At 45.0% G+C, this 23,943-nt stretch overlaps 1 protein-coding gene across 1 annotated transcript; it reads right to left on the bottom strand.

Annotated features, from left to right (window-relative positions):
- Nucleotides 1-17,492: 17,492 nt before the first annotated feature.
- Nucleotides 17,493-18,035, bottom strand: LOC133806375 (uncharacterized). Its single transcript, XM_062244485.1, has one exon. The coding sequence runs from the start codon at nt 18,033-18,035 to the stop codon at nt 17,493-17,495; it is 543 nt and encodes a 180-aa protein (XP_062100469.1).
- Between the last annotated feature and the right edge of the window lie 5,908 nt (nt 18,036-23,943).

Here is a 23,943-nt window from a genome sequence, read left to right on the forward strand (position 1 = left end):
CATAGATCTAATAGGCGCCCTGCCCACCGGAAAGGGCGGGGTCCGTTACGCCGTGGTAGCCGTTGACTACTTCACAAAGTGGGCCGAAGCAGAGCCGTTGGCGACAATAACATCGAAAAACGTGCTAGACTTCGTGGTTAAAAGCATCATTTGTCGATTCGGCCTACCCAAAAAGATCGTTTCCGACAATGGCACTTAATTTGACAGCGACCTGTTCACCGAATTTTGCGAAAAGAACGAAATTGTGAAAAGTTTCTCATCCGTGGCCTATCCCCAGGCGAACGGCCAGGTCGAAGCTGTCAATAAAACTCTGAAGGCAAGCCTCAAGAAGAGGCTAGATGAGGCAAAGGGGATCTGGCCAGAACAGCTCCCCCAAGTTCTGTGGGCCTATAGGACCTCACATCGGACTCCCACGGGTCACACTCCTTTCTCCCTAACCTTTGGAAGTGAAGCGGTCCTCCCCGTGGAGGTAAAGGTCCTGTCGCACAGGGTCCGGTCCTACGAACAGGACAAGAACCACGAGCTCCTATGCCACTCCTTAGACTTGATGGATGAGAGGTGAGAGGATTCACAACTCCAGCTCGCCCATTATCAACAGAAAATCACTCGCTACTTCAACACTAAGGTCAAAAGACGTGCCTTTAGCATCGGCGATTTGGTCTTGAGGAGAGTTTTCCTGGCCGGGAAAGATCCCAAAGATGGGGTTTTGGGACCAAGCTGGGAAGGACCATACCAGGTCATCGAAGTCATCAAAGAAGGTCACCTAAAGAAATATTATCAATAAACATTTGTAAGACCTAGAAGGTCACCTCCCATGTATAAATAAAAATCAAATGTTTCTCGTTATTTGCAAGGGTAATTTTAAAGTAACAACGAAAGACCCTTTCCCAGTTAATTGGGGGGGATATGGTACCCGGATATATCCAGGTCTCCTTAACGACTTAGGTGTTAATTTTTATCTATGGATAAGAGTTATCACAAACTAAGTCCTATCCTGGTCTTAACCAGGTCATAAAACTTAGAAGTTAGCTAAAATTTGTTGACCGAGGTTCTTCTTTAAAGAGCCCAGGATACGGATAAAAGTTGACGCGATCTGAGTTTTTTCAAAATAAGCTCCTGGTCTTAACCAGGTCATAAAACTTAGAATTTAGCTAAAATTTGTTGACCGAGGTTCTTCTTTAAAGAGCCCGGGATACGGATAAAAGTTGACGCGATCTGAGTTTTTTCAAAATAAGCTCCTGGTCTTAACCAGGTCATAAAACTTAGAAGTTAGCTAAAATTTGTTGACCGAGGTTCTTCTTTAAAGAGCCCGGGATACGGATAAAAGTTGACGCGATCTGAGTTTTTTCAAAATAAGCTCCTGGTCTTAACCAGGTCATAAAACTTAGAAGTTAGCTAAAATTTGTTGACCGAGGTTCTTCTTTAAAGAGCCCGGGATACGGATAAAAGTTGACGCGATCTGAGTTTTTTCAAAATAAGCTCCTGGTCTTAACCAGGTCATAAAACTTAGAAGTTAGCTAAAATTTGTTGACCGAGGTTCTTCTTTAAAGAGCCCGGGATACGGATAAAAGTTGACGCGAACTAAGTTTTTTCAAAATAAGTTCCTGGTCTTAACCAGGTCAGAAAACTTAGGAGTGAACTAGAAATTTGTTGAACGCGGATCTTATTTAAAGAGCCCGGGATACGGATAAAGTTAACTCGAACTACGTTCAAAAAAATAAAGAGATAAATTATGACCAAATACATGAAAATATATATGTAAAACTGGTTGAGCAAATTGTCTCGAGGCGGAAACGCCTCACATAAAAAAGAGAATTACAATAAAAAAAAAAAGTGTTCAAAATACGAAAACAAGAAGCATCCTAAGCCCCATCAGCTGGCCCTTTGGAGGTCGCGGTCTCACCCTGCTCCGCCGCGGCAGAGGCCTCTCCAGTCTCCGATGGAGGAGCCTCCTTATTCAGGCGGGCTTGAAGCCGCGGCAACAGGAATGCCCAGAGGTCCGGCGGCATGAAGGAGAAGTCCGCGTCCGGATTGTGGGACCAGCAGTGATAGAATAGGTCCTGTAAGGACTGCTCCGACACGACCCGCTCGTCTTTCAGGGCGGTCTGGGAGGTCTGGACTTTGGCCTTCGCCACCTCAAGGTCTGCCCGCGATGCGGCCAGGGAGTTTTTAAGCTCTAGGTTCTCGGAGCGAAGCTTCTCTAGCTCGGATGCGGCCAGGGAGCGTTTAAGCTCTTGGTTCTCCGAGCGGACCTTCTCTAGCTCGGCTTTTGAGGCCGCCAAGGTGTCTCTCGCCTCCTGAGACTCCTGGAGGGCAGTCTGGCGATCTGCTTCCAAACCCTCGAGCTGGGCCTTGGTCCTAACGACGCCTCTATAGGCGGCAGCCATGCCCTGCAAGAAAAGAGTGATAAATTAGCAAACTGGAAGGAGAAAGGCGGCGTGTGAGTGTCAAAGCCTTAGAAGAAGGGGGCACTTTACCATTAAAGTCATGTCCATAGCAGACTCTATAACTCGGACCGGGCTCGTTTTTTCGATGGCCCGGAGCTCCTTCTCCCTGATATTGTAATAGTGGCTGACGGCGTAGCTGGCCGACTCGTACACCGTACCCCGGAATGCTTCGGGCATCTTCTCCAGAGCCCGGGGGTCGACCGGGATACGCACGTCCGGGGCTGCCGCGGCCAGATTCCCGACCTCTATTACCCCGTCCTGGGCGGCCAGTGGAGATCGTTGGGGTGGCGGATGCATGAGTCCTGTCCTGGCGACAGGGAGGTTCGCCCCCGCGACCTGGGATGACGGGTCTCTCTCCTTCTCCGTAGCTGGGGATTTGGTGGAGACCCCGGTCGAGCTCTTGGACTCGCGAAGCCTCTTTAACCTCGGCCCCGCTGGGGGATTCCCACCAAACACAATGCCCCGCAGACTATTCCCGGGCTGAGACATCTCTTCTGCCAAAGAGCAAAAAACACGGTTATCAGCAATCATACAGAAATAAAGGCAATAAGAAAGCAAATACTAAGGGAGCCCTACCCCCCGAGCTGGAAGAGCCTAGGACGATTATCTCACGAACTGGCGAAGGTTCTAGGTCCGGTTCTGAATCGGGGCTGGACTCTTCTACGTACTGCCTAATCCCCGGAGCGTAGACGCCCCTCTGGAGCGCAGGCCACGTGCGTAAATTGGTCCCGTACTCCTCAAAAATGGCCGACCTAAAGGCTAGGGTATTATCTACTACTACGGTACCCTTGGGCCGACTCTCTTGGTTGTCCAGCACGAGCTGGTCAACGCAGTGGAGCAGAAGCGTGTCCAGGTTCGGATTCCTTGGGTGACGATGGACGAGCTGCCTAGGGTTGAACCTAACCAGCCGGGGGTCTGCAGTGGCCCTATCTACGTTCTTAAATAAGTAAAAGTTACCTTGACCGGAAGGACCCGCGGCTGCTCCGGATTGGGCCCTCTCCTCGATCATCCCCTGGGCGACCTCCAAGCTCCTCTTCCTGTTCCTCACCAGAGGAACTTCCTCACCTTCTTCCTCGCCTTCGTCATCTGCAACCTCCTCCGCGACGGTCGGCCTGTTGTCGCGGGCTGAGGGAGGACCCCGGGGCCTTTTCAAATTCAAAGTCTGATTTGGGAAAATCATCTTGCAGAATACCATCGCCTCGTCTGTCACGAGCACGCGGTAGTCTTTCTCACTGGGAGGCAGGTTCGCCAGTGTGTCGTATTGACCCCCGAGGGTCACGGACTTTTCGGTCCTCGAGTAGATGGCTGCAAGGATGGTTGAAATCAGAATTGGAATAAGGGATGAGCTAAAATAAGATAACCGTTAAAAGGCGAGCTAAATGGAGGATTACTTACGAGGGCGGTTGAAATAATGATGATCGCAGTTTCGGAACCCAGTAGACATAAAAAACTGGTCTTTGAAGTCGTTTGGATGGCTCGGCAGCTCGATCACTGCTGCTGTGTTAGGGAAGCGGGTTAAGTAATAGAACCCGTCGCCTCGCCCCCGCTGGTCCGGGCTGGCTTTGAGGTAGAAGAAATACAAGATATCAGCAGGAGTGGGGACCTCCCACTCATGCTTTTGGAACAAATACCTCAGTCCCGCCAGCAGACGGTAGGAATTGGGGGGGAGCTGAAATGGGGCCAACCCCACATAGTTCAGAAAATCAGCAAAATACTGATCCAGGGGGAGGAAGGCCCCTGCCTTGAAGTGTTCCCCGCTCCAAGCCGCGAACGAATCATCGAGCGGCGTGCAGCTCCTCTCCCCATCCGCAGCAGGTCGGGCGATCACGGAGGTCTTCCCCAGAGGAATGTTGTGGTTAAGGAAGATTTTGGTGATCTTTGCCTGGCTGGTTATCTTCGAGACGATTCTCTCCGCCTCGAAAAACGCGTCAGGAGCCACCTCGGCCTGCTTCTCCACCGCCGGCCCAAAGTGAGGAATTGGCGAGCTGGTCACCACCGCCTTTCCTTTATCCTTCTGGGAGGCCGAACTTCCCACATTCTTCTGTGGCAGATTTCTCTTTGGAGCCATCTGGTCGCCTATCGAACAAAAGAAAACACTTTAGAAAAGGCGACCCAAGCAGGAGAGTGAGGCAAGTATTAAGTACACGAGCTGGGGTAAGCCCAGCCCGTGGAGAGTGGTGCCACGCGTTCCAAGGAACACGCGCCTATGCCCTCAACAGATCCCAGATTACTCGGAATTCGTGTGTTAGATGGCTCAGAGTAAGAAAAAAAAATTTGCCTTGGGGGGAAAGTTTCAACAGGCAAGGCATGGCAAAACCGCTTTTAAGGCGTATTCCCTAAGCTACCCGGTTTTTGCACCCAAAGTTCCTACGGATCCTACCCAGAAATTGTTCCTAAGAGAGAATCATGGAACCCATGTTCTAAGGCGATGTCCCATGGCAAGTGTGCCCTAATCAAAGAAGGGCCATCACCCTCCATATCCGCGCGACCCAGAAAACCTCTGCATGTGGCTACTGTAAAAATTTTTTACCTAGGCTACAGTGGCATGCTTTCAAAAATAAACAGGGACAGAAGACTTACAGTATAGGGTTGGATGGTGAGCGAGGTTGCTGCGCTGGTAGGAGCTTCGTTGGCACAGTAGTCTCCAAGGCCTTGAAGGAACTCGCACGCTTAAGCTTCGTGAACGGAGAAGATGAGAGCAATGGAAATGAGGGTTTTGCTCTTCGGAAGGTCAGAGAGAAAAGAAGGAAATTTGAGAGGTTCTGAATGGTAAGGTGGTCCGTGCGTGGGATGACCACCCCCTTTTTATACAAGGGGGGATCACGTGTAAAAGGCTCCTGGGAGACCCTCCACTCAAAATGTGAAACGACGGCTGGACAGTAGGCTAGGCCATTTAATGCGGTTCTCGTAGAATGTACCGTCGCCACCCACGGCGTTCCACGTATCAGACGCATGCGAAAAGCATGGAATGCGAAGGGTTGTGGGAGAAGTCTAAAAGCTCCAACTGTGGTCTCCCATGTCTGACGTCATGGACCACGAGCAGGAGCTTGGGGGGCAGATGTACGCCCTGGATTTCCCACGGGCTGTTTAGCAGGACGATCCTCGGACTAAACATGATTTAGCCCGAGGCTCCCACAGGCCAGAGGCTTTATCTTCAGGACGGGCCCTTTCTAGCTCGAGGGGATGGAGTTTCCTGCTCCCTCTTGTCGTTCCAGGAGCTGGGAACAACATCCGACGACCACTGACGGATCAGCTCGGGTTATGGATTGCTCCGGTAGCGAGCTTCTCAGGAAGCTCTGACCCTATGGGAAGTCAACACGCAAGATAAACGTGCATAATCCTGCCATCACGTGTCCGATATCCCCCTGACTTCTCGGACACGCCGCAGGAACGTGCGTATTCAGACACCCACGGACGGGTTGGGCCGTGCGGCCCATTATCTCCTTCCATACTGATTAGACCACACTTGTGTGTCAGGTTTAGGAAGTAATTATGAATATCACAGACTTGATATGACAAATGGTAAGGTCACGGGATGACCTCCCTACCAATTTCCAGGTGCCTTCTCCTATAAATACGGAGACCCTGGGAATTGATAGGGGTTGGAAAAAATAGTCTTGTAAGAACTATATATTTTATAAACCAATTACCCAGAAAAGATCAATAATATTGACTAGTGGAGTAGAAGGATTTTAACCTTCGAACCACTTAAAAACGTGTTTAGGGTCACCTAGTTCTTCTCACAAAGATTTCATATCTGCGGCGGTTCTACTTTTAAGTACTAATCTCTTTCTCTTCTTCTCTTAATTACCTGTTGCCAAAGAACCGCGTCAACAGTAACCATATATGTTATTATGTGTTTGAATGCTCAAATGAAATATAAATTCTTGATCTACATGATTAATAGGGAGTGTTGACCCTTGATTTGGTCAAAGACACAGAGTCAAGTAAAACGATAAAAAACAAGATGAATTTGAAGAGAGAAAGATAAACGACAACCAAGGTTCGGCCCCAAGAAATGGTAATGACCTACGTCCACTTAGTGTTCGTATTGATGTAAAATCCCAAAAACTGTGATCAATGAACTAGGGTTCCCGAGTTTCACAAGCATCGGGATGAATACAATTTTGGCAGATAAAAACACTATAATTCTCTTCTCAAAATTCTGGAAAGTCCAAAAGTCCCCTCCCTTGAGCCCTTTGAGTCTTATTTATAGGCTCAAGGAGTTCTACCTAGGTCAATGGGCCTTAATTACATTTCATACAGGCGTATCTAAATACAAATGGAAATCACAATTATTACATAAATGCGAAATTACATCCGTTGAAAATATCTGAAATACTGCGACCAGATTGATCGCTCATAAAATATGTCGTCTGTTGAGTGAACTCTCTTCTGGTCGATGGTCGAACAGATCGTACTCACTTAAATGGTCACGTGCATCCCACATGCTTGTTAAATCTGCCACGTCATCAGGTAAATCTTTTTTGGGTAAACATTTGCCCCCCAAGTTTATTTTCTGCGACCATCATTGTAACGCCCTACTACCTTAGAGCCGTTACTAAGTAAGTTTAAAATAGAAATCGTGCTTTTGACTGACTCTACGTGGTTTCTAAAACCAAAAGTGTGACTAAACCAGAGTTTAAGGCTATACTCTTTGAAAATGTTTAGTTTCATTGAAAACATTAAGTATCAAACATCTGGGATCCCAAAAATAAGGTTTACAAAATATTTACAACTCAAAAATAGATTTACACCAGGTTAACTATCAAAAGAATAAGTTAATACAGCCATATACAAAATGCCCCCAACCAAAGCAGTCGGGCAGGACGAACATGTATGCGCCGCCCCCACGCTCTCCATACTCATGGCTGGTTGACTGACTCCTTGCTTTTACCTGCCACACAGAGCACCCATGAGCCGAAGCCCAGCAGGAAAACTCATACAGTATATAACATATGCATAGAATATAGCTGACATATAATCCACTGATAAATAGGGAAACCATCCGACTGAACAACCATGGCCATGCCGCCCCAAGGGCCTTACAAAAGCATGGGGTCTCGGTCCTTACCGTAAGGATAACTCATGTATCCATTGGGTCCCACCTTGGCTACAAGCATCCCATGTGCTAGGTGTTACTTCTGGCCCCAAGGCCGTTCTCGGCCTTCACCGCTCTCGGCCTTAGCCGTTCATTTCATTATAATCACACATAAAGTACATTTCGAAATAATCATTCAAACATATAATAATTCATTTAAGGTTATACATTTTCACATAATACAATCTAGGGCCATGCCCTGAAATAACTCTGTGGGCCCATGCCCTGTCCTCGGGTGTTACGGTTTTCTTACCTTTCGATTCGATAGCCTTGATCACCTGACTCCTCGAGCACGATCCTACTCGAGCCCTAGCGCTTACCTAAGCAAAATCCATAAGTCAAAGTCATTACCAAACCTCAAGTCCAAAACCTAGCCTCAGGACCAATCCCGAGCCCCCGGGAAGTCCTAGATCCCCAAAACAAAGTGGTGGAATCAAGCCCCGAACCCTAGGTCAAAATCCCTCAACAAAAACCCAAAAATCCCCTTCTGTGAACAGTGCAGCGCTACAGCGCTCTAAAGAGGGCGCTGTAGTACTACAAGCAGAACCACACCCCCCAGAAACAGGGGAAAGCGCTACAGCGCCCACTGACTAGCGCTGTAGCGCTAGTTGCAGACCAGCAATACCCAAAATCGCTTCCTGCGATTTCCTTCTACCATTTCAACCCCAAACTTGTCCAAATCTTTCCCAAGCCCAAAAACAAACTTATCAACACCTCACACTCATCCCAAGCATCCCAAGAACTCATACCCCAAGCTCAAGCAACCCAAAACTCAAGATCCACCATAATGAACCCTAAAACCATAAATTCATTCAAACATCAAAGATAAGGTCTTAGAAATCATACCGTGGATAGAAATTAAACCTTCAGTTGAACCCTAGACCTCCTTAGCTTGCTCCTTCACAACCTTGACCTGATTTCCCCAAAAATCCCATCAATTTAGCTCAAATACACAGCTCAAACCAGTCAAGCCCTAAAACTGAAATCTTCAAGTACTTACCTCAAATTTCTGATGTGATCTTGCTAATCCCTTGCCAATCCTCAAGTCTAGCTTAGGATCCTTGATGCTCAGCCTACCCTAGCTCTCCACTGAGCTTAACTCCAAGAAAAATGAAGGGAAAATGATGGGAGAGCCACAAACCGATTCTTTTGGAACAAAACCCTTAAGCTTTTCTCTCTTTTCCTTTCTCTTCCTTCTTTCTTTCTTTTTCAGCCTTAACTCTTTTTCTACAAAATCCACTAAGTATAAAGCTCCCTTTAACTTATCTCTAACAAGCCTAAAGACCAAAATGCCCTCCCAAATAATTCTAAACCTTTTTGCCCATAAAGGGACATTTTAGTCATATTACCCAAATTCCCACTAATACCTCAAGTGTTCCTAATAATTCCCGCTTGCTACCCAATACCTGATTAATCACCAATTATACATTCCTCATCATCAAGATTAACCTCAATATATTTTCCAAATTCTCATTTAAACTCCCCAGGCTTAACCCAAGCTGGGTATAGATTCCCGCTTTGACTTTTCCGCTAACCCGCTCATACTAGGATCGTCTCGAGTCACAGATCACAGATATCAACACAGTCATGCCCAAAATGGCCAAATTACAATTATGCTCTTTCTAAGATAATCAGGTCTACATGCATACTAATTCACATAGTCATGCATCTCAAATAATCAAATAGTCATATAACGTGCATTAAATCATAATCATGCATTAAACTCATTAAAGTCACACACAAAATCCCATTATGCCCTCCAGGCACACTAATCAAGGCCCTTAAGCCTTATTAGCGAATTTGGGTCGTTACAATCATATAATAAACTTAATCAACCAACTCTCCTTTTGCTAATTGAACAACACTTTCTTTCATTGCCCCTGACTGATTTACTATTCTATTTTTTTTCGCAGGGTATCCTCACAATGGGGCATGACTGGCGGCGAGCTGAGGAGTTCGAGGCTAAATTTGCTGAGGAGGTCAAGGTGGTCGAGGCCATGTATGCCAAGTAGCTGAAAGCGGCCGAGGAGAAAAATGATAGCTTGAGCGAGGAGGTGAGGAAACACCAGGAAGCATTGGTTAAAATTACTGAAGCCAAGGAGAAGTATAGGGAGGCTTCGATGCTATATTTTAAAGAGGCCTCCAAACTTAAGGATGACCTGGTGATCAGTAGGAAAGAAACCGCTGAGCAGGAGGAGTGTATTAAACTAATCGAGGAGACCAACGCTCGCAAACTCGATAAGTGCAAGGGAGAAGCTTTCAAATGCTTCTACTTGTTCTGGAAGAGCAACCCAGGGGTGAACATTGATTACTTCCCAGAGCATATGAAGCAGGTTGAACTGGCAAAGTGCGTTGCTCGCCTGGAAGAAGAGAAGAATGCTCAGGTATCTACTGAGATCTCTTTGGCGACAACATCGAAGGTGCTGAAGAGAATGCTGGGACTACAGTCAACCAGCAATCCCAACAAGAACCTCCTGCTGCTCCTTAATTTTATTTATTTATTTTTATTTGTAACTAGGACATACGAACCACAGTTCCTGATGTCAAGACATTTTTTTGCTATGTAAGGCAACTTCCTTTTAATACTAATTAAATCCGAGCAGCAATTGCTCGCGATGTAACACATTTCAGTTTGACATTATAATATTTTCTATTTATTATAACATCTGCTCGCATGATCGAACTTAGCATAGCACTTTGTTTCCATTTTACAATATTAAAAAAAAATTGAAAAATACTCTAAGTGTCGTAGTATGCTTTCCCTTATTTTGCTCGCGTGTTTACATATGCTTGTTGATATGCTTTGCTTTCTTAGTACCTTATATGCCCCCCAAGTGATTGAGGAGCTTAAGGTCCTCGTTCACTTGCCATGACCAAGACCTGTTCCAACATTACTGCTCGCGAACTTATAAAAAAATGATAATATAACAAAACAACACACGTAATGAGCAAATACTTGTAGTAAATACAATAATTGGCAAGAATAATTGGCTACGCATAGTTCCTTTTATTTCTCGTAATAAATGGAAAAAATCGTGTCTGTACGAGTGATCAAAAATTGATCTTCCACTTGTAAGCGACCAGTCATAAAATTTACCAGCCCTTATTCATAAACTTGTAAAAAGTGAAATTAATACAAGCCAGTTCTTTAAAAAGAATTGTTTATTGATAATACTTGCACAGGTGTTCTCCATTCCAATAGAGAGGAATGAGATCTCCATTCAAGCGAGCAAGTTTATATGTGCCTGGTTGGAGGACTTCTTCAAACTGATACGGACAATCCCAGTTAGGTCCAAGCACTTCGGCAGCTTGATCGCGTGTGTTAAGAAAGACTCTTCTAAGTACTAAATCTCCTACGTTAAAGTTCATTTCTTGTACTTTAGAGTTAAAATATCGAGCCACCTTTTGCTGATAAGCTACCACTTGAAGTTGAGCTTGCTCGTGCCTTTCATCGACCATATCCAAAGACTCCATCAATAACTGATCATTAGTACTTTGATCATATGCCAACCTTCTACGTGATGACGGGTCTAACTCAACAGGCACCATGGATTTATATCCATAGGCCAGAGAAAATGGAGTATGGCCTGTTGCTATTCGATGGGATGTTCTATACGACCAAAGGACTTCTGGTAGTTGTTCTGGCCATGCCCCATTTGCTTCATCAATCCTTTTCTTCAGGGTGTCCTTCAGGGTCTTGTTGACAACTTCAACCTGTTCATTTGCTTGTGGGTGAGCTACCGATGAAAAACTCTTGATAATCCCATGCCTCTCGCAAAAATCAGTGAAAAGATCACTGTCGAATTTTGTGCCATTATCTGAGACAATTTTTCTTGGTAACCCATATCGACAAATGATACTTTTTTACCAGGAAATCCAAAACTTTCTTGGTCGTTATGATTGCTAGTGGCTCAGGTTTGGCCCACTTCGTAAAATAGTCAACAGCAACTACTACATATTTGACATTTCCTTTTCTTGTGGGTAAAAAATTGATCAAATCAATCCCCCATACTGCGAATGGCCACGGGCTTTGGATCTGTTTGAGCTCATTTGGGGCTGCTCGAGGTATCTTGGAGAATCTTTGACACTTGTCACATTTCTAAACAAAGTACATAGAGTCCTCATTCATGGTTGGCCAGAAGTATACTTGCCTTAGGATATTTTTCAACAAACTTTGCCCCCCACCGTGATCTCCGCAGAAACCTTCATGAACTTCTTGCATCAGTTCCTTGACATTTTCTTTAGAAACACATCTCTACAGCGGCATTGAGTACCCTCTTCTGTATAAAATTTCGTCGACCAGAACGAACCGAGCCGACTGCCTCTGGAGGGTCCTTGCTTTGTTTCTTTCCACTGGCAACACTCCTTGCCCAAGGTATCTAATGAAGGGTGTCATCCATATGTCTGTCGCTTGGATCACCAGTGAAGACTCCTCTGTTGGAATGCTTGGTGCTAACAAATGCTCAACCGGCACTATGTTCATGGTGTCAATGTCCTTCGCACTTTCCAACTTGGCCAAGGCATCGACATTTGAGTTCTGATCGCGAGGTACCTGCTAGAGAGTATACTTTTCGAACTGTGCTAATAAGTCCTTGGCTTTGTTTAAATAAGAAACCATCTTGAGACCTCGAGCTTGATATTCTCCTATAATTTGATTAACCACTAGCTGGGAGTCATTGTAGATCTCAATTGACTTTATATCCATGTCCTTGGCTAATCTTAATCCTACGAGCAGAGCTTCATATTCGGCTTCGTTATTGGACGCTGTAAAATCAAATCTGATTGTGCAATGGAACCGATGCCCTTCTGGGGTAATCAAGATCAGTCCTGCTCCAGCATTATGCTTGTTGGAAGAGCCATCTACATATAGCTTCCAGGAAGGAATGTGAGTTTTGAGTCCAGTATCCTCCATCAGTTCGATATCCTAGATTCTAATGAATTCCGCGTCAAAGTCTGCTAGAGCCTGTCCCTTCACAGCTGCTCGTGGAGAATAGGAAATATCGAACTGCCCAAGTTCGACTGCCCATTTTAATAATTGACCGGCGGCTTCTGGTTTCTGCAGGACTTGCTGTAATGGCTGGTCAGTGAGTACCACAATGGGGTGAGCTGGAAAGTACAGTCGCTGCTTTCTGGAGGCCAGAATCAAGAAATAGGCTAACTTCTCAATGGGAGGATATCGTAATTCTGCTCCCACTAACCACTTGCTTAGATAGTACACAACTTTTTCGACATGGTCCTCCTCTCTGATCAAAACTGCGCTAGCAACATACTCTCTAACTGCCAAGTAAATGAACAAGGTTTCTTTTCTGACCGGTTTGGACAAGATCGATGGTTGTGACATATGAGACTTTAGTGCTTGGAAAGCCTGCTCACACTCTTCTGTCCACTCAAACTTCTTGTTGCCCTTGAGTAGATTATAAAATGGAACGCACTTGTCCGTTGATTTAGAAATGAATCTACTCAAAGCAGCAATCCTCTCGGTTTTGCTTTGAACATCTTTAATCTTGGTGGGTGACAGCATCTCGATCAGGGCCTTGATCTTTTCAGGATCAGCTTCAATACCTCGCGAGTTTACTATGAATCCCAAAAATTTTCCTGATCCAACACCAAATGAACACTTGAGGGGATTTAGTTTCATCTGATATTTGTTCAAGATGTTAAAGCATTCTCGCAGGTCCTTGATGTGCTCTTTTTCCTTCTTTGACTTGACCAGCATGTCATCGACATATACCTCCATGTTAACATCGATCAGTTCTTTGAACATATGATTGACCAGTCACTAGTAAGTTGCACCAGCATTTTTCAAACTGAAAGGCATTACTTTGTAACAGTAAAGCTTTGTATCTATTCGAAAGCTAGTGTGATCCTCATCAAGTGGATGCATACTGATTTGATTGTACCTAGAGTGTGCATCCATGAATGATAAAATCTCAAGCCCTGGTGTAGCATCGACCAGTTGGTTGATCCTAGGGAGTGGGAAACAATCCTTCGGGCAGGCTTTATTGAGGTCTGTGAAATCCATGCACGTCCTCCACTTGCCATTTGGCTTGGGAACCAGAATAGGATTAGAGACCCAAGATGGATAAAATGCTACCCTGATGAATCCGTTCTCTTTTGGCTTCTCGACTTCATCATTTAATGCCTTCGATCTGTCTTTGTTGAGCAACCTCCTTTTTTGTTGCACTGGTGGAAATTTTTTGTCTATATTTAAGACGTGGCTATTAGCTGCTGGGTCAATCCCAACCATATCTTTATGTGACCAGGCAAACACCTCCTGGTTCTCCTTAAAAAATTCCACCAGTTTTTTCTTTATTGTTGTCTCTAAGTTTTTATCGACTTTCACAACCCTGGTCGGATCTGCCTCTTCTAGTTGGACCTCCTCGAGGTACTCCACGAGTCCCACATTTCCTTCAAAATTCCCAAAGAGAGGATTGCAGTCTATATCCTCACTTTGGGCAACACCCTATTTGGTGACTTGTTCACCTGATTGGGCTTGTACCTCATTTGCCAACAGCAACCTTTTCCCAGCATTTTCCCCCGATCTGCCTCTTTTTTCCTTGGTAATCGAGGAATTATAACATTCCTGCACTTTATGCTGGTTTCCCAACACGCATCCCACTCCTGCGTCAGTTGGAAACTTCATGGCCAAGTGCTAGACCGAGGTCACAACTCGCAGGTCGACCAGAATAGGCCTTCCAATCACAACATTATACATTGAAGGACAATCAACTACTATGGAAGTAGCGAGTAATGTCCTGTTCGCAGGTGCCACTCCTGCTGTGACTAGAAGTCTAATCGACATAGTTGGTGCGAGCCCTTCACCGGAAAAACCCTAAATGGTTTGGTTGCATGGCTCCAAATCTTTCACTGATAACTTCATTATCTTCAATGAAGATTTATACAAAATATTGTGTAAGCATCCTGTATCCACCAATACTCGCTTGACCATCATATTAGCGATTTGGACATCCACGACCAGAGGATCCGAATGGGGAAATCGAACATGCTGAGCGTCAAGCTCAGAGAAAGTTATTGTTTCTTCCTCTGTTCGAGGTTTTTTGGGAGTTCGCTCCTCTACGTTCAGCATTTCAATGTCCTGGTCGTGATGTATGGTTCGGGTGTACCTTTACCTTGCCTTCCCACTATCACCCGCCAGGTGTCGACCATCGCAAATGGTCAGCAATGTACCAACAATTGGAGCTGGCTGTAGAGGGGGCGAGGGTTGGCGTACAGGTGCCTGCTCCTTGCCTCCTTGAGCCTCTCGCTGAGAACTTCCAGCAGCTTTTACATACCTCCTCAGGTGCCCTTTTCTAATAAGGAACTCAATCTCATCCTTATGCTGGTTGCACTCATTGGTGTCATGATCGTAGTCCTTATGAAAATGACAAAACTTGGTTGTATCTCTCTTGGAGATATCTTTCCTGATTGAGGCTGGTCGCCTGGACAGAATAGTTGTGTGAGTGGCCTGATACACTTATGCTCTGCTATCGACTAGGGTCGTATAATTGGGGAACCTTGGCTCATATCTGTTACTTTTAAGGCGCTTTGTAATGACCCAAATTCACTAATAAGGCTTAAGGGCCCTGATTAGCGTGCCAGGAGGGCATAACTAGATTATATGTGAATTAAATGATTAAAAGCATGTTATATGACTAATTGAATATCCGTCATGCATGACTCTATGTATTAGTATGCATGTAGGCCCTGGCTAGGTTAGAAGGGCATATTCGTAATTTTGACCCGTTGAGGGCATAACTGTATATATTTGGGATAAATTGTTGAGACCACATTATTATGTGGATATATTCATGATCTGTCACTCAAGGCGATCCTAGTGAGTAGTTTAGCGAAAAAGTCACGGCAGGGATTTATACCCGGCTCGGGGCGAGCCTGGGGGTATTTATGGGAATTCAGAGAATATATTGGAGTCTATTTTGATATTGGGGAATATAATTGGTGATTAGTTTGGTGTCAGGAAGTAAGCGGTAAATATTAGAGACATTCGAGGAATTAGCGAGAATTGGGTGTAATGACCAAAATGCCCCTAGGAGGTTTAAAAGCTTAGTTATAAAGGGGAGGGAAAATTGGTCATTTGGCTTATAAGGGATGAGTATTACTAGAATTTATACCTTATTGGAGTGTGTAGAAGGAAGTAGAGGTCTGAAGAAAAGAAAAGAAAGAAAAGAAAAAGAAAAGAAGGAACGGAAAAGCAGGGGTTTTCTCTCAACGGTTTAGGCTTTTCATCACCAATTATTGTGGTTTCTTGGAGATAAAATTCCAAGAGAGTTTGGACAAGAGCTTGAGGCTAGGATCCCTGGCCTGGGCGTGAGGAATTGGCAGGGGATACTCATCATTTGAGGTGAGGTCTTGAGGTTGTAACTCAGTTTCTAGTTCTTAGTATTGATATGGATTTTGAGCTGAGCTTTGATGGGGAATTCTAGGGTGTTGAGGCTGAAGCTTTGAGGAGGTGAAGGCTAAGCTAGTGTGGAGGATAGCCTAGGTTGAGCTCATCCATCAAAGGTAATAAACTCTGGTTTAATTTTTGTGATTTCAGTTGGTTTCTGTTGAGTTTTGAGCTCTAGGTTCAGCCATGGTGAATTTTGTGTTTTGGGGTGCATGTGATTGAATTTCTTGTGGTTGGGTCATTTGGGGTGAGTTGGAGATGTTGGTAGGCTTGTTTTTCTATTTGGTTGAAGTTTGGAAGAGTTTTGGTAAGGTTTGGCTCGGGGAAAATTGAAGGAAGAAAATGAAGGGTTTGATGTGCTGTGACTAACGTTGTAGCGATAGCCTTTGGGCACTACAGCGCTAGGCTTTGTGGTCTGGGGCATTTTTACCTCTGGTTGTGGCACTGTAGCGCCCACTTTAGGGTGTTGTAGCGCTACCCTGTTCCCAGAAAGGGGTTTCTAGGTTATTTCTTAGGGTTTTTACCCTGTTCGGTGGAATTAGGGCTTCCCGAGGGCTCGGGATTGGTCCCGAGGCTAGGTTTTGGAATCAAGGTTTGGTCATGATTTTGATCTATGGCTGCGAGTAGGTGTACGCTAGGGCTCGAACGGGATCGTACTTGAGGATCAAATTGAACAAAGCTAGCGAAACCTAAAGGTAAGAAAATTGCACCTGGTTATGTGTTTGTGATGGGACTAAGAGCTCCCTATATTTGTATAATGTCATAGATGGTATTATGCCATGGGAAATGCGATAAACGTCCTAAGGGTGCTGTAAATTATACTTGCGCACAGGGCGTGGCTCGGCCACTGGTAGCTGAGGACAGCTTAATATTCATTGAGCTCAGTTTAAGAAGGCTGGAGTCAGTGGGATAAATAGAGGGTGCGGCCTAAGGGCGTTAACCCTGGTTATCATATGTGAAATGATTATTGATATGAATTGATATACTTGGTATGTTGAATACTTGAATAACATGAATAATTGGACTGTTGAGTATATGTTTATACTGTATGAGTTATCTGGTTGTTTGCTTAATTATTATGCTCTGCTATTGTGTTTTCTTGCTGGGCCTTGGCTCACGGGTGCTACGTGGTGCAGGTAAAGGCAAGGGCAAGTTGGACCAATCTTGAGATGGAGAGCTGCGGGGCTGAATGTACATAGTCAGCTGATCGGCTGCCACTGCCAAGGAGTGATACAAGACAAGAAAAGCTTATTTGTCTGTTTTGCCTTAGAGTGGCTAATAACTGTATTTTAGTCCTAAAATTTTGTAGACTGTCTTTTAACTTTACTACTTTTGGGATCCCATGTAAGGAAAAATGTTTGTTTATAAGTAATAAAGCTTTTGAGAACAAAATCTTTTAACCCTAGTTCAACTATAGTTTCGGTAGTGACACGTTTCAAATTAAATGACTTGATTAGCAAGTCTTGCACCTTTATAAACACACAGTATAACGGTCTTGGCTATCCAGGGCGTTACACGCTTGTTCTCAGATGTTGATGGTTCATGCCCTTATTCCTCTATTTTTCCCATTATTTTTTCCGTTGCCATTTGGTTTCCCAGACCCACTAGCGAATTTGCTGGGATCTTCTTTCTGACCCTGGTCGTCTGCAGGTGACTTCCCTTCGTTAGCAATGGCCTCCTCGAGCTTGATGTACGTGTCTGCTCTGTCCAGAAATTCTTGGGTGCTCTTAACCCCATTCATCCTCAAACTGTTCCAGAGGGATGAATGGCATCGTACTCCAATAGTAAGAGCCATCATCTTTCCTTCATCGCCAACCCTCTTATCCCTAGCAGCGGCTCGCATGAAACGTTGGACATACCCCTTCAAGGTTTCTCCCTCCTTCTGGCGTATCTTGACAAGTTGATTGGCCTCGGTCGAATGTACTCGACCAACATAAAATTGTCTATAAAACTCCTTCACAAACATTTCCCAAGACATTATGCTGGCCGGAGGGAATTTAAAAAACCACTCTTGAGCAGTCTTGGACAAGGTGGCTGGAAAGATTCTACACTGAGCATCATCTGACATCGTTTGGATGTCCATCTATATCTTGAATTTGTTCACGTGAGATACAGGGTCTTATACTCTAGTGAAATTGGGTAAGACCGGCATCTTAAATTTTCTTGGAGTCTTAGCCATCACGATTCTTTGTACAAACAAAGTACCCCTCCTCCGGTCAAATTCAATGTGGGATGTCCAGCATCCCACTTGTTGTTGGATGACCTGATTCAATGCATCGAGCTGGGCCTGCATAGCGTCTGGTACTATTGGAGCGACTGGTGCTGGAGAGGCATACTCATCGTGTCTTTCTCTTTTGTCATTGAGAATGTCCCTCAGATCCTCATCCCTACGCCTTTCTTCACTCACGCCAAGCCGATCAAAGATGTTGGGCTGTCTAGGCTGCCCCTCAGCATTCTGTCTCATCGGCCGGTTCTTTCTTTGTGGAGAGTTTTGTTCTCCACCCCTCTCTCCTTGCCGTCGACCAGCGTTTCCTCTACCAGAATCCACCTCATTATAGTCATGGCCATCTCTAAAATGTGACCGACTACAGTGCGACCTGTTGTTGGCATTGTTTCCCCATCCTCTTGTTGGCATGTCCCGATCGATAGGTGGAGGCCTACGTTGGTCGATGGGTCCTTGGGAATTATTATGTCGAGGAGGTCCCTTGACCGTAGAGCCTAATTCAACCTGCCTTCTGCTTGCAAAAGGACGTTGTCCCCAGCTCGATTGGTTTGGCTCCTCAGGAGTCTGGCGTCTAAGGCTTCGGGGAGGCTGCCCAGCCCTATTCTGCCTTTGTTGCTGGGGATTATCTCGACTAGCATGAGAGGGTGATTTTTGCTCAGGATCATGAAATGGCCTATCCTGTTGAGCAGCAAGGGGTTGCTTCGACCTCTGAGGGTTTGCTGGTTGAGGCTGAGTATGGTGATGTTGGGGACAATCTCAATCTGGACCTTGTTGTGGTTATGCACTAGGTGGCTGATCTGGTTGGGAGGCTGGTGCAGGCTGTCCCTGGGCCAACTGAATGGCTGCCTCCAGAGTGGTAGTGGCGTCTCTCTGCTGGCGGTTGATGTCGGCCTGCCGCTCATTCAATTCTTGGTGTTGCCTATCAATCTCTCTTTGCTGCAACGACATTGTTTCAGCCACATTTTCTTGATTAGCCAATTCCTTCTGTAACACAATCAGAGTCATCCTCAACATCTCAGAATCCATTTCCTCCTCTTCCAATTCCACTTGTGGCTCAACCTCAGCCACATTTTGCGGAGGAGGCTGGGTTGGTGCAGTACCAGAGGTTTGTCCAGTCTTTCTAGCTGTTTTTTCCATTTGATCTTCTTGGAGGTCTTGAGTTCAACTCTCAATGAAAGCATCAAAATGTTGACCCTCGATTTGGTCAATGATAGGGAGTCAAGTAAAACGATAAAAAACAAGATGATTTCAAGACAAAAAGATAAACGACAACCAAGGTTCGGCCCCAAGAAATGGTAATGACCTACGTCCACTTAGTGTTCTTATTGATGTAGAATCCCAAAAATTGTGATCAATGAACTAGGGTTCTTGAGTTTCACAAGCATCGGGATGAATACAATTTTGGCGGATAAAAACACTATAATTCTCTTCTCAAAATTCTGGAAAGTCCTAAAGTCCCCTCCCTTGAGCCCTTTGAGTCTTATTTATAGGCTCAAGGAGTTCTTCCTGGGCTGATTGGCCTTAATTACATTTAATACAGGCGTATCTAAATACTAATGGAAATCACAATTATTACATAAATGCGAAATTACATCTGTAGAAAATATCTGAAATACTGCGAATAGACTGATCGCTCATAAAATTTGTCGTCTATTGAGTGAACTCTCTTCTGGTCGATGGTTGAACAGATCATGCTCACTTAAATGGTCACGTGTATCCCACGTGCTTGTTAATTCTTCCATGTCATCAGGTAAATCTTTTTTGGGTAAATAGGGAGCATGAGATATACTGATAGGGCCTGGCCCTTGTCTACTATATGAATATGTTGGAGCATGCTTATTAGCATTGCTACTGTATGTGATTAATTGTTTAAATGTCTGTATGCATCATGATTGTGCTTTGTGGCCTAGATATTGACGTTGGACCATGGAATGAATATGAACCTGTTATTATTGCATGACCAGCCGAGTCATTGATGGAAGATAAACTGGGATCGTTATGCATCCAAGGTGATAAATATGACTAGCCAGCACTGGGGTCGAGGCTAGAGATGATGAGCAGAACTAGAACCCTCTGCTAGCCCCTGAGAACTGGCAGCAGTTGCTTGCTGATATGCAAGCAAGACTTCAGAGTCGGGAAGAGTAGATTCGCCTTCTAAAGCACCAGGCTCCATCAGGGAGTGCTGCACCCGACTTACCACCTGTTGTGGCACCTACTGCACAACCACCTGAGATTGGAAATAGGCAAGAGCCACTTTATGAAAGACTCAAGAGACAACATCCTCCAATCTTTGAGGGAGGACCAAATCCAAAAAAAGTTGAACAGTGGATGAGTATGATCACCTCCATCCTGGATTTTATGAGTGTGGAAGGTAATGGCAGGGTGGCTTGTGCCAATTATATGCTTAGAGAGGATGCCCGTATTTGGTAGGAGGTGGCATCACAGACTCATGATGTTTCTACTATGAGTTGGGGAAAGTTAAGAGATCTGTTCAACAAGAAATATTACAACATTTCCGTTAGGGCAGCGAAGGTCGATGAGTTAATTGGGTTGGTGCAGGGCATCATGATAGTTACTAAGTATGCCCTGAAGTTTGACAAACTACTGAAGTTTGCACCAGATATAGTGACTATAGACGCAACTAGGCAGGACAGGTTTATTCAAAGGCTTAATGCTATGATAGCCCGAGATGTGAGGATCACAACTTACGCCCAGGCTGTTGAGAAGGCTCTAACTACTAAGGAGGCAGAGAACAAGATTTGGAGGGAGAACGCTGCGAGACAGGATGTTCGCAGGGTAGTGCTTCCATTTACAGGGTAAGGTAGGAGCGGAGGCCCCAGTGATAGAAGAGTAAGACCCCTGACACCTCGACAACTGCTGGTCCTGATAGGAGGAGCCAGGGTGTCTAGGGTGCCTGCCAGGGAGGCAGTGAGACATGGATGAGCTATCCAGAGTGCATTAGATGTAGGAAGTACCATCTGGAAAAATTTCAGGCTAAGGCCTGTTACTTATGCAGGGTGGTTGGACACCTCAAGAAGGATTGCCTAGCATTGAAGAAAAAAGAGCTAGGGAAAGGTGGACAACATGACTCCAGCTCGAGTGTTCACCTTGACACATGCGGAGGCTGAGGCTAGTCCCTCAGTAGTGACAGGTCAACTTTCTAGCGCTGGCTCTTCATATACTGTATTGATTGACTCTGATGCTACATATTCCTTTATTTCTAGTAAACGGGGTTTGGTAGTATACTATCTATAGGGGAGCTAGAAGTTTCTAGGAGATGGATTAGAGCATTGCTAGTGATGGTGGATAGTAGGGAACTATCAGTATATTTGATTGAGTTGGGTATGGATAATTTTGATATGATTTTGGGGATGGATTGGTTAGTTAGATACGGGGCCACTATAGATTGTAGAAAGAAGATGGTGAGTTTCGAGCCAGAGGGTGAGGACCCCTTTGTTTTTGTGGGTGCTATGCACGGACCCCGCATTCCTATGATATTAGCCTTGAGGGCTAGGGACCTATTACAATGAGGTTGTATAGGCTTTCTAGATAGTGTGGTGGATACCACTAGAGTTACGCCAGTGGGGTTGGGAGAGACTAGATTGGTATGCGAGTTCTTAGACGTGTTTTCTAAGGACTTACCGGGACTGCTGCCGCACAGGGAGATTCAGTTCATCATTGAGTTAGCGCTGGGTACAGAGCCAGTGTCGAGGGCACCATATAGGATGGCTCCGACAGAGTTAAAGGACTTGAAGATAAAGTTGTAGGACCTTCTATACTTGGGATTTATTAGACTTAGCTTCTCGCCATGGGATGCTCCAATTATATTTGTGAAGAATAAGGATGGGGCTCTGAGAATGTGCATAGACTACAAGGAGTTGAAAAAATTGACCATCAAGAACAAGTACCCCTTACCAAGGATAGATGACCTGTTCGACCAGCTGCAGGGTAAGACGGTATTCTCGAAGATTGATCTTTAATCTAGTTATCACTAGTTGAGGATCAAGGACGAGGATATTCCGAAGATGGCCTTCCATACCAGGTGTGAGAATTATGAGTTCTTGGTCATGTTGCTTGGTTTTACAAATGCCTCAGCAGCGTTTAGGGGTTTGATGAACAGGTTGTTAAAGGATTTTTAGATCAGTTTGTGATAGTCTTCATTGATGACATCCTAGTTTACTCCAGTTTAGAGGTAGAGCATGAACAACATCTCCGACGAGTATTACAGAGATTGAGAGAGCAATGATTATATGCTAAATTTAAGAAGTGTGAGTTCTGGTTACCAGAAGTGACATTCCTTGGACATATTGTTAGTGGAGATGGGATTAAGGTAGATCCGGCAAAGGTAGAGGAAGTTAGAGATTGGCCTAGGGCAAGGAACGCCTCAGAGTTTAGGAGCTTCCTTGGACTAGCAGCATATTACAAATGGTTTGGGGAAGGGTTTTCAAAGATTGCCACACTGTTGACTGAGTTGAATCTAAAGTTCACCTGGTCAGGCAAGTGTGAGGGTAGCTTCCAAGAGTTGAAGTGGCGATTAATTACTGCTCTAGTGTTGAGTCTCCCTTCAGAGGGAGGGAAGTTTGTAGTGTATTGTGACGCATCAATATTGGGATTGGGGTGCGTGTTAATGCAAAATGAGAAGGTAATTGCCTATGCATCACGATAGTTGAAGGATTATGAACAGTAGTATCCTACCCATGATTTGGGTCTAGCAGCGATGGTGTTCGCACTGAAAGTATGGCGACATTATCTGTATGGAGAGAAGTGTGAGATATACACCGATCATAAGTGTTTAAAGTATTTCTTCACCCAAAAGGACTTAAACTTGAGACAAAGAAATTGGCTGGAATTGGTGAAGGACTACAATTGTGACATCCTTTACCACCTAGGAAAAGCCAATGTAGTGGCAGATGCGTTAAGCCAGAGGGGCCCAGGACAGTTATTTAGTTTGAAGCAGATATCGAAAGAACTAGCAGAAGAGATGACTAGAGCAAGAATAAAGCTGGTTATGGGCCGATTGGAAAATATTACTTTACAGTCTACCCTCCTGGAGAGTATAAGAGAGGGTCAGATTGGTGATGCCCAGTTGCAGAAGGTTAAAGGAAATGTCCTAGATGGAGTGGCTAAGGATTATTCTATTTCGGAGATGGGTTTACTGCGATAAAAGGACTGGATCTGTGTTCCGATGGATGTGGGTATTTGGCGAGAGGTACTTGATGAATCCCATACAACACCATACTCACTCCATCCAGGCACCACGAAGATGTATCAGGATCTATGGACTTTGATTGGTGGCCTGGGATGAAGAAGGACGTGGTGGAATATGTGGCCAAGTGTTTAACCTGTCAGCAAGTGAAGGCTGAACATCAGCGACCAGCAGGGCTGCGACAGCCTTTGGGTATTCCTAAGTGGAAGTGGGAAGACACTACAATGGATTTTGTGGGAGGTTTACCCAGGATGGTGGGGCAACATGACTCGGTGTGGGTGATAGTAGACAGATGCACTAAGTCAACTCACTTTCTGCCATTAAGGATGACCTATACTGTGGATCAGTAAGCAGAGTTGTATGTGAGGGAGATTGTACATCTCCATGGGGTTCCTAAATCTATAGTTCAGACCGAGATCCCATTTTCACCTCAGTTGAAGTTCAGTACAACCTTTCATCCTCAGACAGACGGACAGTATGAGAGGACAATTCAAATATTGGATGACATGCTTAGGGCATGTGTGCTAGACTTCGAGGGTTCTTGGAGTAAGTACCTTCCAT

The sequence above is a fragment of the Humulus lupulus genome, chromosome X (genome assembly GCF_963169125.1).
Source record: "Humulus lupulus chromosome X, drHumLupu1.1, whole genome shotgun sequence".
Lineage (NCBI taxonomy): Eukaryota > Viridiplantae > Streptophyta > Magnoliopsida > Rosales > Cannabaceae > Humulus > Humulus lupulus.